Source organism: Pygocentrus nattereri, chromosome 19 (genome assembly GCF_015220715.1).
Source record: "Pygocentrus nattereri isolate fPygNat1 chromosome 19, fPygNat1.pri, whole genome shotgun sequence".
Classification (NCBI taxonomy): domain Eukaryota; kingdom Metazoa; phylum Chordata; class Actinopteri; order Characiformes; family Serrasalmidae; genus Pygocentrus; species Pygocentrus nattereri.
Window position 1 is genome coordinate 39,763,099 of NC_051229.1, and position 15,668 is coordinate 39,778,766.

The 15,668-nt window shown below is 41.8% G+C and overlaps 1 protein-coding gene across 1 annotated transcript; it reads right to left on the bottom strand.

Moving 5' to 3' along the window:
* Nucleotides 1-7,646: 7,646 nt before the first annotated feature.
* zgc:172323 (uncharacterized protein LOC564165 homolog) lies at nucleotides 7,647-15,668 on the bottom strand. Its single transcript, XM_017687044.1, has 11 exons — nucleotides 15,439-15,668; nucleotides 12,386-12,539; nucleotides 11,903-12,052; nucleotides 11,526-11,645; nucleotides 11,341-11,436; nucleotides 10,444-10,578; nucleotides 10,002-10,112; nucleotides 9,103-9,213; nucleotides 8,885-9,009; nucleotides 7,932-8,222; nucleotides 7,647-7,740 (listed from the first exon to the last, which is right to left on the bottom strand). Exons 1-11 carry the CDS (start codon nucleotides 15,666-15,668, stop codon nucleotides 7,647-7,649), a joined length of 1,617 nt encoding a protein of 538 aa, XP_017542533.1.

Sequence of the window (15,668 nt, forward strand, 5' to 3'; positions counted from 1 at the left end):
GAAGTTTGAAAACATACAGTTACAACATATAATCCCTCAGTGAGGCAGCCAGAGGCGATGGTGGCGAGGAAAAACTGCCTCAGACTGGAGGAAGAAACCTTGTGAGGAACCAAGACTCAGAAGGGGAGACCCGTCCTCCTCTGGTCAGACAGTGTTTACAGTTTAATAAACTAAATATCATAAACTTTAGAAACTGCAGTGGTAGAGGCAGTCTCTGACTGAGGCAGTCTCTGACTGAGGCGGTCTCTGACTGAGGCGGTCTCTGACTGAGGTGGTCTCTAACAGAGGCAGTCTCTGACTGAGGTGGTCTCTGACTGAGGCGGTCTCTAACTGAGGCAGTCTCTAACTGAGGTGGTCTCTGACTGGGGCAGTCTCTGACTGAGGCGGTCTCTAACTGAGGTAGTCTCTGACTGAGGCGGTCTCTAACTGAGGCGGTCTCTAACTGAGGCAGTCTCTAACCGAGGCAGTCTCTGACTGAGGCAGTCTCTGACTGAGGCAGTCTCTGAGTCTTTATGAACAGTGGGAGTGAGCTGAAACGGTCCCATCCTTTCTCAGTGCTGGTCCATCTGGATGGCACAGTGATGTAACTGAGGGTGCTGCAGCACAAGTGAGCAGGAGAGCAGGTTGGTGATGGTGAGGAGGCCCTGATGGTCATTCTTCCAATAGCATTCGGCAGGACGGGAGGGCAGTCATTTTGTCCTCAGGCTCTCTGTGCTTTCATTCCACCCAGGCTGCCTTTCCTCAGACGTATGCATTTTATATGCTTTACTCAACTGCCTGACGCCGTGTTGTTGGCTAAGTGTGAAGGTCATCGTTCTCTTTGTTGATGAGTGGGCATTTGTGTTGGTCAGTGACTGCATTCACAGTAAAGGCTAACCTTTTGGTGTTTGGCAAAGTGGTTAATATCACTTAAATGCAGGAAATGTCTCAATTCCCTAATGAGACATACAATTAAATTGCCATTCCAAGATGCTATTAAATTAAAATGATTGGAATGTAGGAGTTGAACAAACGTGTTTATGTTAGCCTCACTCAGAAATGACAGCTATTCTAACTCAGGTTTTCATCACATATGATACATTTCTTAAGTAAATTCAACTTATCTGGGCTTACAGCGCAAAAGTCCTGAAAACAAAAGTACTCTTGGATTCAGCTTTGATCACACTGAGGAGTCAAACACCTGTGTTGGTGTGGATCTGAAGACTGAGCTCTCAGTGGAGTCTCAGTGGAGTCTAATCTCCAGAACATGCATGAATAACATCGTTAAAGCTGGTCTTCCTCTTGTCTTTGCAGTAATGCTAATGCGTTTCTCCTGCATGATGATGGGCTGGAGGGGGATGAAGCCCAATAACCACGATTACCAGCCTAATGATACAAACCCTCGGCCGCTGTGGCTGCGTGGAGCAACTCTGAGGCTCCTCATTAGGGCGATTGACATTTCTGGGTTTTTTCCCTTAATCTCTGTATCTGTGGAGTAACAATGTGAGGACGGCCATTAATTGTGCTGCTGAATCAGGTGGAATGAGCTTGTGGAAATGATGACCTCTAAAAAAAGGGAGATCATGCTGTCCTCCTCACAGGAGAGGCTCTGATTCATCTGCATAATTGTGAAAATCAGCTGAGCTCCTGGGAATTGGGCTGATCAGAAGAGCTACTAGTCCACTTTGTTACCTTGTGTATTCACCCTAATTGTGACAGGATGTGTTATGGGATTGACTCAATCTCTCAAACTGGGTCAAACTGGTCTTACACTGGGGTAAATACTGTTAAATTAGTGTTGATGAAGTGATGCATTCAAATGTGTCCATTACAGCCAGACACTGTTGTGTTTGATTAAACAGCTGCAGGAATGTTTGCCTTCACCTTTCAGTCTTGCAGGTAAAGATGCAAACAATGTGATTTCCTTGTAGCTGTTTCTTATATTTGAGCTGAGGTCCAGGCTTTAATTCTGTAATGTGGCTTGTAGTCCATTGTTTCCACTTCACTGCAGTTCATATGTTGCCTTTAAGCCATAGTGTCGCAGCTGTGGCCTCTGGTTCTTTCTCTCGCAGCCAGCCATCCCAGTCCTGCTCTCACTTTTCACCTTCAGCAAAATATTTAATCTTCATGAAGGGCTTGGAAATGAGCTGAAGAGCTGAATCAGATGCATCAGAGCAGGACAACATAAAGCAAAGGCCAGATGTGCTGATGGGCTGTTCCTGGACAGGTTTATTTATATTGTTTTACTTTATTGTAACAATCCGATTCTGAATCAGGTTTACTTACGATGTACATTTACACGCATTAACAGTGTTACTGCACATCGGCCGCTCTGCTGCACTGTGTAACATTCAGAGGCGACTCTTCCTCGATTTCATTTCCAGTCCAAACAGCCAATAAATACAAGTTATTCAAATATCTGTGTTAGGGGGAAAAGCAGAAAACAACATTTACCATCATTTGTTCCATGTTTTTATGAAATATCTTGCTGATGCAGTGATTAGTGGTCCACTCTTTGCCTTTATTACAGGTGCCGCTCTGTTCCGCTGAGTCACTCTCAGCTTTCAACAAAACCTGCAGGCATGTTTTCCACAAAGTGGAACACAAGTTCAGTCTTAAAGGTTGGTTGAGTCGTTGTGGTCTGGACTCTGGGGTGGTCAGTCTTGTCCTGAGAAAACCAGCAGCTTCTTTGTTTAATTGGATGGCTGCCATAATCTGATATTTTTAGATGGTATATTGATTTCTTAGGGTTCTTCAGTAAAGGAAATGGTTCTAAACAGAACCATAAACACACATGTTGCATGAATAAACGGTCCTGAAAAGTTTCTTAAGATTGATGGGGATGTGTTGTTTATAGCTTTATGTAGAACCTTTTTTTAAAAAAAGGGGTTCTTTAGGGCACCCAAAAGGGTTTGTTACAAGCTTGACATCATCACAATAGAAGTGATGATAGAACTCTTTTGGGTGCTATATAGAACCCCTTTCAAAAAAGGTTCTCCATCAATCTGAAGATGCTGTTAATGATGCAAAAATCCCTTAATCATGCAAAGGCTTCCTGGAATGCTTGTTGTTCTGTATAGGAACAGTTTCTGTACCATAGAACCCTTACAGAACCAGCTTTTCTGAGAGTGCAGACAAATAGCTCTGTGCTCTAAGGTGAATAATGTGTTCCCATGGTACTGAATATATCTTTTCAATGCAAGGTTCTTTAAAGAACTCAGTTGAAAGTTCTGAAGGTTCTTTAAGGAAGCCAAAGTGTTTGTTCTATGGCCTCACCCTAAAGAACCCTTTTCTTTGAGTAGAGTCAGAGGCCAAATGGCAGCAGTGCATTGTGAGGAGATGTGCCCTGTGAGTTGATGTTTGTACAGTTCTTTTTCCATCCAGTGAATCCAGGTAAATGTGTTTGGACTGACCTAAGACAGTAAGAGGCACCTGGACACGTCTGTGGTGGTAAAATGGTTTTGGTGGTCTTGGTGTCTTTGTTGGCCCCTTCAGTCAATCAAACTCAGATCCAGCCGAGCGCAGTGAGACCGATCAGGAGTGTCACAGTGATCTCACTCTGCTGTCACACACTCACACACTCCTCTCACCATCCAGACCACTCCGGTCTGACTGCTCGCTCACGGCAACACTCTACACGGCTCAGTGTGTCCACGGCTGCTCTTTGTGCTCTTCAGCTGTCTAAACTCCTCACACAGACCGGTGTGTGTGTGGCTACTTGTTTTCATATGCGTTCAGGACAAACATCTTCAGACAACATAGTAAAAACAGCGCTAACCTGGCTTTTAAAGTGCTTTTTACTAAAAAATAGAGCCTCAATGTTTATAAATATATATATATATATATATATATATATGTTTCTTTTTGCCACTTTAAAATAAGACCACCCTTACAGATGGTTCAGGAATGCTTTCATATGACTTTATTAATAGTTATTAATGAGGACTTTAAAAGCATTTTTAAGCATTTTCAACACATACACAAAAAAGGTCATCAGTTCACTGTTATGTGTCGAATAGTGAACCCACTTAAAGCTTTAAAGAATCTTGATGTCTCCAGTTCACCAGTAAATCTGCCAGCTATATCATATTTTCCTATTAATCAGCTATAATAGCTTGATGTAACTGCTTATTAATGACTAATAAAGCACTTCTGACCAAATGAAGAAACATTAACAAGCTAATTTTAAACCATTCACAAACACTTAAGAAAGCTAGGCTTATTTCAAAGTGGTGCTGGAAATGTTTATGCACTTATTCTATATTGAATTTACTTTATTTACAGGTACTTACATCTCTATAATCCTTGAGACATTTTATTACAGACAGATATGAACATTATATATATATATATATTATTATATATAATAACACGCCCACACATTTACTGCTGCTTAAAATGCCTTAAATTAGAATCAGGTGTAGCAGATCAGCCGTAAATGATTAGAGCGCCATTCATTCAAACCTCAGACAGTTAGTTCAGCTTTGCTCTTGGCTGTTGAAGTAAGGCCTTCAGAAAGGAGATGGTAGGTTGTTGTAGGTTGATTTGAGTCTGGGAAGGGATGTAAAAAGATCTCAAAACACTCAGAAATCAGCGGCTCCCCCTGATCATTTACAAGTGGAGAACATTTAAAACAACGGCCAACACGGCCAGGCCAGGCCGTCCTAGCAGTTCCAGGCTGACAGCGAACCACAGGATGGATAAACAAGTCCCCAACAATCCTAACAAGCCATCACGGGACCTCCTGGAAGCTCTTGCAACAGCTGACATCAAAGAAAATGGATCTACCACCAGAAAGAGGCAGCATTTTCATGGGAGGCGTGTGAGGAGGAAATGCTACTGTCAAGAAAACACACAAGACTCAGGTTTGTCAGGAATCTAGACCAAGACCAGGACTTCTGGAACTGAAGCAAAAAAGCTTTTTTGGTCTTATTTCTTCCACTGAACCTCGAGTTCAGACTCTCAGGTGGATTTGACCTGCTCATAAGAAGCTTCTGTCACAGCTAGTGATCTATATAGAGTCTATATGCATGTATATATGTGTGTGTGTGTGTGTGTGTATGTGTGTGTGTGTGTGTGTATGTATGTATGTATGTATGTGTGTGTGTGTGTGTGTCTATGTGCATAATGCATATGGTAATATTACAAGTTATACACATTGTCTCAATATTGCATATAATGTATTATCATTTCTTAGATGTTATGCAAATTCAGATTACACATAGGTACATCTATATATTTAACACATATGGTCATATTAATATTCCATGCGTAGGTATAGGCAAGTAGGCATATAGTCATGTTATTACATTTAGATGATGAAAGTTAAAAAGTGTCTCTCATCATCAGACCTGAATCTGAAATTGATAATATACAGTTAAACATTATATACTAAAGTAAATATTCTTTATATACTGGATATAGCAATACTCTTCATCCTCTGGAGGGCGGAGTCACTGGTCTAGTTTTATTTGCAATACTATGCACATGCCACATTTTATACATGCACGCATGGTGGAGTTTCACCTTCAGGTCCTGAAACCCCCCCCCCACCACACACACACACACACACACACCATCATGAGTTTGGACAGTTGGATTGTTTGGCATGTTCCAGCAGGAAGCGATCGCTCCGAATCAGACACAGAGAGAAAAGCAGAGCTGGATGGAATGAGGCCAAACATTATGTGTGTGAGGCTGGAGGCCAACATGAAGCTGTCAAGGTGGTCCGCCTTTCAGCCACTCTCACACACTCTTTCCCTTCCTCACACACATGCTGAGTGCCTGCTGGACCCGTCCAGTCAGCTGACCAGCCGGCATGGGTGTGTCGCACGGAGAGAGTGAGGACACGTAAACGGAGGAGGAGGAGGATGTGTGCCATGAGATGAAGAATATTAGTTGAATTTTAATATAGAATATTAAGTAGAATATTAAAACTGTCACACACGACCTTTGGTTCTCTACAGCACCTTTTAAGAACCATTTAAGAAGATATGAAAGTGTGAAGTACCTTTTGAAACATTGAAAAAGGTTCTGTAGTTATTCCTGCACATCCAATTCAAGAACCTTTTAAGGACATTCATTTAGGGGTCATGATTTACTTTACAGTCCCTAAAATGAACAATGGTCCAAGGTTAAAGGTACTAGGTAACTATTTATTCTAAAATGGCCAACAGGCTTTGGCTGTAAATGGAGGTACAAACTGAAGAGCCACGTGTCTCAGCAGAAAACGGAATTGGTGTCTGAATATGAAGATATTTAAAGGAATATGAGACTCATACAACCCTGAGTCAAAACATGATGAGACGCAGAGGATTAAAATAACGATCTCGTACCAACAGGATGTGAAGATCTGGGATAATTTGGCAGTAAAAGAACAGTTGGTTCTCACAGGTGAGTTAGACGCAGGAGAAATGGGCAGCTATGGAGACCTGAGGGAATCAGACGAGGGCCAAATCATTGCTGATTGGCTCAGAGCCTTTCCGACACAGCAAGGCTTGTTTTTGTCAGCAGGTCAGGCTGTTTTGTCCCATTTGCTAATGTTTGTGACAGCAGCTGTTTAGCTTCACAGCAGCAGCTGTAGCGACAGTCTGCTACATCGGTTTCTGAGTCATTGTTCACTTTAACGTTGTCACAGTGCGGTTGTTGTGTAATGTTTGTGTTAGTGAAGGTTTTAATGGAAACAGAGATCTAAAATAAACCCATTTGCTCAGTGACGTTCACCTCAGCAATTCGTGTCCATGATTTGGGTGGCAAAAAATGCTAAAATTGCAATTAAAGCAAAAATGAACACAGAAGCCCAGTATTGACTGTAGTTATCATCAACAAATGAACAGTTAAATCAGGTGAGCTGGTGATGGAACTTAAGAAATCCATGCAAGTCTCAGAGATCTTGAGGAAAAATCCAGAACCAAGCTCACAACTACCTTTTTAAAAACAAGAACATTCTTGTTACATTTTACTGTATTTGTTTATATACACTTGAATATCTGACTACGCACATACTGTCTATACGTCAAACATACCTGTTATAATCTGTTATAATGCCTATGCACATTTCGTCTTTTACTGTCTTTTGTCTTTGAACTGTTGACTATTTATCTTTTATTACTGCACTGGAGATGTAGCCCGATAGCGTTTCGCTATACTGTGCTACGCTGTATTGTATAATGACAATAAAGTTGAATTGAATATTTGTTCTAATGTTAGAAGAAATAATTCCACCTTCACAGATGAATGACTTTAAACAGTGCTGAGGGCTTTTACACAGAACTGTATGTGTAACTAACTTTAAACCAATAGTTTTGACTTCATAAACTCAAAAAAATTTAATTGATTGCCTTTATTAATTAGCTTTACTGTGTTGGAATGAAATCTTATTGCCTAAATGTGGATCAAAGATAGAGTTTAATAAGTTTGCTTTGTTTGAAATGATCATTTCAGAAATGAAACCTTTTTGTCCTAACAGTGATCACATGTTATAAGAGACGGAAAAACCACACAAGGCAACGCTCCGATGCTCAAGAAGCTTTATTTGCACGTTTGGTACAGTGTTGGGAGCAAAACTGTAAACCGTACGACAGGTCGGGTGAAGATGGGGGTTAATGGGGGGGCGTATGTTTGTGAAAGCGTTTATGCGGGTGGGTTTTCAGAGAGATGAAGCACATTCATTCGTCCTCTTCCTCCTGTGCTGCTCCAGTGATGGAGTAGGTTCTCTCCTGCATGTCTCTCTGAACTGTGTCATCATCTGCTTTAACTGTTCTAAGAGAAACAACGAAGGCCGGGTTTATCAAACTCAGACATGAAGTCTTTATTTACTACTTGTTGTTTTGTGTCATCACTGTTTTAACACAATATCCAGGGTTTGTGGCACAGTTTGTGTGATTAGAGCTTAACTTTAAGTGCTTTTAAATGTGCTTTAGCAGCAGTTTGGGAAAGAAAAACACGGTTACCTAATCAGCACGGTCTTCCTCTCGGTCATCTCCACGGCCTGCTCTTTGCCGTAATCAAGGGTCGTGCCTTCTCCGACACCTCCGGCACCCAGGCCTCCTCCCAGTCCTGCGACTCCCACACCAACGCCTCCTGCAATACCGCCTCTGGTCCCCAGAGCGGCAGCAGCACCGATGGCCCCCAGGCCTCCTCCGATGCCAATAGCCCCGAGTCCACCGCCAGCCATCAGAGACATGGTCTGCAGACCTCGGACCATGCTGCTGAGGCGGGAGTCTTCACCTTCAATCAGCTTCCTAAAGACAACAGGAAATAGTTCAACTCCGTTAAATGACCACTGTTGCATGAACCCGTCCAGGACCCTCATGGTCATTACTTTCTAAAAGCCTGGACCTTACATTCTTCTTGTATTTTATGTATTTTAATGAGCTTTGTTCTGATTGGCTGCGCTTTAGAGAAAGCACACAGAGATGAAATGCTCTTTATATAACTTCAGTGTGAGTGGGCGTGGCTAAACTGCTTTCCGCTGAATAGGCGAATATGTGCAATTGAATTGGTTCTTGCGGCCTTACAGGTGGGTCTGTTTTTGTCCACATACGGTCTGGATGTAATGAGGAGTTAATGACATGTTGAAATGTTTATGTATCACTTCAAACTCCTTTCATTAAAAATGTGAGGGACGTTTAGTTTCTATGATATGGACCCTTTTATGGCTCTTCTTACATTTTGCTTGATTATTTCTTGTTTGTGACTCGATTAATTATGTAATCACATTTACAAAATGATAAGAAACTGAGAACATAAAACTGACATGGCAATGAGAACTTCAGACTTCTGCAGTTTTTAGACTGACCAGTCCAGCTGGCCAGTTTCCTACAGCAGTGCTCTTCATTCCTGCTGCTCTCCGATTCTCTCGTTTTCATAATCCCGTATTTAATCTCTCAGCATGTGGTTTTACCTGTACGTGGTGATTTCAATCTCCAGGCCCATCTTCACATTGAGGAGGTCCTGGTACTCACGGAGGTGGAGAGCGATCTTCTCTTTGGTGGATTTCAGCTCCTGCTGCAGGGCTTCGATCCTGGCCTGGAAACAAAACATTAGATTATGGCATTTCACACCCCCCCCCCTTCCCCCCCAGACTCTCTAATGAATATGACTTATTTAACTCTTTCTGACCTGCAGCTCCTCCAGCTCTTTCCTGTGCTTCTCCTGCTTCTCACGGATTTGAGCTTCCAGAGCTTCATTTCTGGTCTTCAGTGACTCCAAGTCACGTTCCTTACCTTGAATCTACAAATAAACATAACGTTTAATCCAAACTCTTTAATCCTGGGTTTAACAGAATGATCTTAGACTAAAATTAAAACCACAATATGCTGAAAAATATGACACTTTGGATTTACAAGATTCAAATATGTCAGATGAGTCAACACAACAGTTACATACACTATGCAAAAGCCAGAGACCTTCTGATTGATGGATTAATGGATTGATTTATGGATTGATTGATTGCTTGATTTTTTAAAACTGCCATAAAGTACCAGGTGTTCATTTTGAGATAATCCACTTGCATAAAGGAAGTTAAAGTCAAAGGAGATTTACAGAGTAGTTTCTAAAACTGAACTTTGAAGGTGTGGAAAAACCTCCCTGCACATTTCTTTGAAAAACCGAGCCAGAAAAGAACAGACACTGTCAGAAAGGCAGTTCAAAGCAAATAAAAATAGCAAAAATATTGAAAAATTGAAAAGCATCTGTATATTCTGTTCGGTTGAACATGTTTTCTGCTTTTTTTTCCTGATAATGAAAAAGGAAGATCCTGTATTTAATGACTGTTTACATTGGAAATAAAATAAATAAACGGTGGTCTTTGACTTCTGCACAGTGCTGTATTGATTCAATCACCATTTCCCAAGTGTAATAATACTAAAAACACTACTAACAATAATAACAATATAACAATAATAACAATAATAATGCAACTATGAATAGAAATTGTCGATCATAACAATAATAGTAGTATGAATAAATAATTTCAAGCAGATAAAAACATCTTTAAAATGTAAAAGTAATGAAATCACATCTTTCTTTGCGCCTGCGATTTCTTCTCGGACGCTTCGGACGGTGTCGACGTGTCTTGTTGATTTGTCCGTGAGGTCGTCGAATTTAGTTCTGTACCAAGAGTCCATTTCCTGGAGAAAATAAACCATTTTAATTTGTTCCAGCTTCAATCACACCTAACACAGATAAGCTGATGCTGATGACCTGCCTCAGGTGTGGGACACCTTTAAAAATAGGTTCTTCAAATAGAACCATTCCAACTCAAAAGGTTCTCTGAAGGGTTAAAGGTTAATCTGTATGATGGCCAACTTGCTGTATGTGGTTCTTTAAAGAACCTGTTTTGAAAAAAAGGTTCATTGCAGCACTAAAACTGATTACTCTAAGTCATAGATCTTTTTTGTTCCCTTACTAGAACAAAACAAAACTGTGGACTGGCTGGAGGTCCAGGACTGGTTCACCCACCTGTAGGTTTTTGGTCGCGATATCTTCATACTGCAGCTGGACCTGCTGAAGAGCGCCAGTGAGGTCAGGCAGGGCGTAAGCATCCTGGAGCGAGGTGTGGGCTGCGTACACCTGCTTCATCAGCTCCTCGATTTCCTGAGAAAACAGGACATTATATTCATTCACCACTTTCATCTTGAGGAACATTAAAGTTTTAGTTCAGCCAAAAATCAATTAAACTTTAAACACATTCAATCAGCCAGACAATCACATGCTGAAAATCATCACTCACAACAATCACATGCTGAAAATCATCACTCACAACAATCACATGCTGAAAATCATCACTCACAACAATCACATGCTGAAAATCATCACTCACAACAATCACATGCTGAAAATCATCACAACAATCACATGCTGAAAATCATCACTCACAACAATCACATGCTGAAAATCATCACTCACAACAATCACATGCTGAAAATCATCACTCACAACAATCACATGCTGAAAATCATCACTCACAACAATCACATGCTGAAATCATCACAACAATCACATGCTGAAAATCATCACTCACAACAATCACATGCTGAAAATCATCACTCACAACAATCACATGCTGAAATCATCACAACAATCACATGCTGAAAATCATCACTCACAACAATCACATGCTGAAAATCATCACTCACAACAATCACATGCTGAAATCATCACAACAATCACATGCTGAAAATCATCACTCACTGGCCTTAAACTAAGCTCAGTTGTTAGTACATTTCAAACAGACCTGCTTACACTGTTTATGACACTATGACAGTCGTATCTACAGTCATGTGCAAAAGTTATTTGCATATGCAGTTTTCTGCATATGAGCGACTGTTTGGAGTAAATTTTGACCTAATTCCTCACCTCCTTGTGGAGCCGCTGAAGGAACTCAATCTCCACTTCCAGGTTGTCCAGTTGCTTTTCCAGCGTAATGCGAGCAGAGGTGGCAGCATCAACATCCTGAGGAGAGTCAAAAAGTCACATGATAAACAAGGAGGTTTCGTGGGTTTTAGAGATAATGATGGATCCTAAACAAAACTGGACCATACTGGGCGGAAGGCCTCAATGTCCAGCTCGGCCTTCTTCCTCAGCTCCAGGGCCTCCTCGTACTTCACTTTCATCATGTCCAGCTGACCAGCCACTGCGTCTTTAGCAGCAACAGCAAGATCCTGAAAAAGAGTCTAAAGTGATACACCTGAACGTTTACTGGGCTTTAAAAAGACCCTTTTCTGACCCTCAACAGCTCAGCGGGAGCCTGAAGGTAACAAGTGGCTATTTTGACAATGTCAACATGAACTTGTACAACTATTCTTCCTGTATTTGACCCTATATACCAACACAGAGCAAGTCTCGGATAGAGACTCGTGGAGTTCCTGTAGTATAACTATAGATCTTTTTCATTAGGGTGAAACTCGTCGTTCAGTACCCGCTGCACTTTCATTTGATCGGCGATTCTGCGGAGCTCCTTCAGCTGCTCCTCGTACAGGATGCGTAGACCAGTGGGCTTCAAGAAGCGATTCTGAAGGGCTTCAATCTCAGTCTCCATGAGCTTATTTTGCTGCTCCAGAGAGCGGACCTATAGAGCAAAGCAGAGATCAGTGACTGAAATCGGCCCTTGGTGAAACGAAACTGACCAATCCAAGCCTGACCCAGGGTCACACTGTTAGGACAGATCAGGCGTAAATTTTTATCTGATTGAGATTTTTAGTAAGAAGGTTCACACCAGCTGGTTTAATATTGCTGGATAGCTAAGCCTCCATTAGTCATAGACTGTCAGAGACCGAAAGAGAGACAGAGAGAGAGGGAGAGAGAGAGAGAGAGAAAGACAGAGAGAGAGAGAGAGAGAGACAGAGAGAGAGAAAGACAGAGAGAGAGAGAGAGAGAGAGAGGGGGGGGGGGGTGATCTTGCCTTCTCGATGTAGGCCGCCAGTCGGTCGTTTAAAGCCACCATCTCTTTCTTCTCTCCCGTCCTGGTGCTGAGGAACTTCTGGTTTTCAGCAGCAACAGCATCCAGATCGATCACTGCTCCTCCAGCACTCACACACACCGTGCCCACCCCAACTCTGCACGCCCACCGGTGAACACAGCACAGTTTAAACACATCGGCAGTTCACGCTGCTTAGACTTTAGATTTTAATCCTGAGTCTGCAGCGCAAAGTTTTACAGTCTCCTGTAATCTGCTGAATCCACAGGTCAGTGACATCAGTCCAACTCCAGTCCAACTCATGAGAATGAAATAATAAAACCTGCGCAATCCAGCATATGACCTTTCACCCTGGGCTGTCTGTGTGAATTTGGGGAAAATAAATAGACAATATCTATAATCAATCAGCCAGACTGCGTTACTCAGCCTGCTCTGGGTAAAACGGCGCTATTTCTCCATTACTCCTTTTTGATAAGTGTGGTGATGAATCTTCATTTATACCTCTATGTTTTCATATGTCCCACAGGTTCCGTCACCTTGAGCTTAGATAAGGCAATAAAATGATTATTATTGTTATTATTATTATTAATAATAATAATAACAATAATAGCTTTATTAGTAAAGAAAAAATCTACATTTGAATAGGTAAAAATCTGTAATAATGCTGGATGATAAATAAACTTTAATACTTTGTTTTAACTATTATGTAAATGGGAAGGGGGGATTTATTTCAGTCTGTAGAGACCCCCATGTTTATTTCATGTGGATGTATACAGATGTTCCAGCTTCTAACACACCTGAGCCAGGTAACAGCATCTAGAGCCCTTGGATCCCTGGCTCAGGTGTGATTGGAGCTGGAAGAGAGTAAAAAATAACTTGGACTGGCTGAAGGTCTCTGAAAGCTGGACTGAAGACCCCTGATGTCATTGGAACCCAAATGTATGAATGACTAATGTGTTGAAAACAGACACATCGATGTATCACGTAGGGTTTTATTAACATGCTGTGCGAGTGTGATTTCTAACACGGCCTAATCGGACCAGCACGTCTCCATGAACCACTGCCAGTCGCGATGAAGTCAGGAGGTGTTTATTCTCTGCCTTGTTCATCAGTCATAACACTGCATGCCTCAGCTAGAGAAGAGAACCTCCGTTCATTCATACAATATTAGATAGGAGATCTTGCTGACCCACTGCTAAAAGACCGAGTTTTCTCACTGTGGAGACGGTGCTGATCTGCTGCTGTCTGAACCGAGCTGTTAATACACACTGTGCAATATATCATAACTGCTGCTGTAAGGACTCACTGCGCTCTGTACACAGTAAACACTGCTGATACTCACAGCTGAGACTAGACTCACTGCGCTCTGTACACAGTAAACACTGCTGATACTCACAGCTGAGACTAGACTCACTGCGCTCTGTACACAGTAAACACTGCTGATACTCACAGCTGAGACTAGACTCACTGCGCTCTGTACACAGTAAACACTGCTGATACTCACAGCTGAGACTAGACTCACTGCGCTCTGTACACAGTAAACACTGCTGATACTCACAGCTGAGACTAGACTCACTGCGCTCTGTACACAGTAAACACTGCTGATACTCACAGCTGAGACTAGACTCACTGCGCTCTGTACACAGTAAACACTGCTGATACTCACAGCTGAGACTAGACTCACTGCGCTCTGTACACAGTAAACACTGCTGATACTCACAGCTGAGACTAGACTCACTGCGCTCTGTACACAGTAAACACTGCTGATACTCACAGCTGAGACTAGACTCACTGCGCTCTGTACACAGTAAACACTGCTGATACTCACAGCTGAGACTAGACTCACTGCGCTCTGTACACAGTAAACACTGCTGATACTCACAGCTGAGACTAGACTCACTGCGCTCTGTACACAGTAAACACTGCTGATACTCACAGCTGAGACTAGACTCACTGCGCTCTGTACACAGTAAACACTGCTGATACTCACAGCTGAGACTAGACTCACTGCGCTTCTAGACCTCATACCACTCAGTGCCTGCGACCATGTAAATACAACATATCTGTCTCATATGGTACATAAATATGCAAATAGATATACTTCTATTTCTACTTTGTCATATTTTGCTTTAATTCACATCTCCTTTTTTTACTGCTTAATAAATGTAAGTTTATGCACAATTATATATCTTTATGCTGTAAACTACAATCAATCAATATATCTACAAATTTTTGGCTCACATTTTTGGTCCCTTCATCTAATCAAGTGAGCTCTTAGCTCATCATTCATTCAATTATTTTTTGTCAATAATCACTTTTACATCATTTTCCTCTTATCCCAAATATAGTTTATCAGCTAAGACATGTTTGTCGATCAAGTGGTTTGCTTCTTTAGTTTTGCACTGGAGCTACGAGGCTAATGTAGCTAATGGGTATTTGAAGCATATACCGATTAAATTTGTGCCTAATCCGCCACATCGTTGCTCAAATGGTGCACCAGTTGTTAAGTAATCTTAAACAGACTTGCTTGTGGTTTCTGACAATGCATGACATATTTATGTATCTTTATATCTTTAAGAACAAAAAACTGCATTAGCAGCCACAATGAAGCCTCTATATTGTCTACAATTACTACCATAATACTAATTATAAGCCTTCGTTACATTAGACACATTAGCCTTATAGTTTCAGGATAATACTAAACAGGCAAGCTTCAGACACCAAACATGTTGGCTGATCCACTCCATGTGGGGTAAAGAGGGAATTGTGTAAATTTGATTTTTACTCACCAAACTATCACAGAGGTTTCAGGACGTTCCTTCTTTTAAATGAACATATTTACTGCAGTTACATTTTCAACTGCTTTCTGTACCAGAAAAGATGAGAACATTATGGTGAAAGTCCATCTGTCCTGTTTATGTGGATTTTCGAATGTGTTTTTATTGCTGCTGTTTCATAATCTTCAGGATTTAATGCCTCTGTAAAATCTGCTTAGAGAAGAAATGACTAACCTTCACTCAACCCATGTCAAAACCTACCCTGTCATTAGCGGCCTGCTGCGTGTGCTGGACAGTGTCCTGCGGCCCACAGCCATGCTGCTCCTGCCCACTGCTGCCGCCGCTGCAGTGCGGGTGTAACTGGCAGAACGGCATCTTCCAGCATCCCTCCTGACTGGAGAAGGGCTGCTGACCCGCACCTGATAGGACGAAGTGGTGGTGTCCTCAAAGTGGCGGCGGTAGGACGAAATTCTTTCCGGGCTGCGACTCAT

Coding starts and splice junctions, on each gene's coding strand:
- zgc:172323 (XM_017687044.1), bottom strand. CDS start 15,668: ATGAGTCGCAGCCCGGAAAGAATTTCGTCCTACCGCCGCCACTTTGAG. Junction 11,646..11,902: donor ATCAAATGAAAGTGCAGCGG/GTACTGAACGAC, acceptor ACTCTTTTTCAG/GATCTTGCTGTTGCTGCTAA. Junction 9,010..9,102: donor AAGAGCTGGAGGAGCTGCAG/GTCAGAAAGAGT, acceptor TTTTGTTTCCAG/GCCAGGATCGAAGCCCTGCA.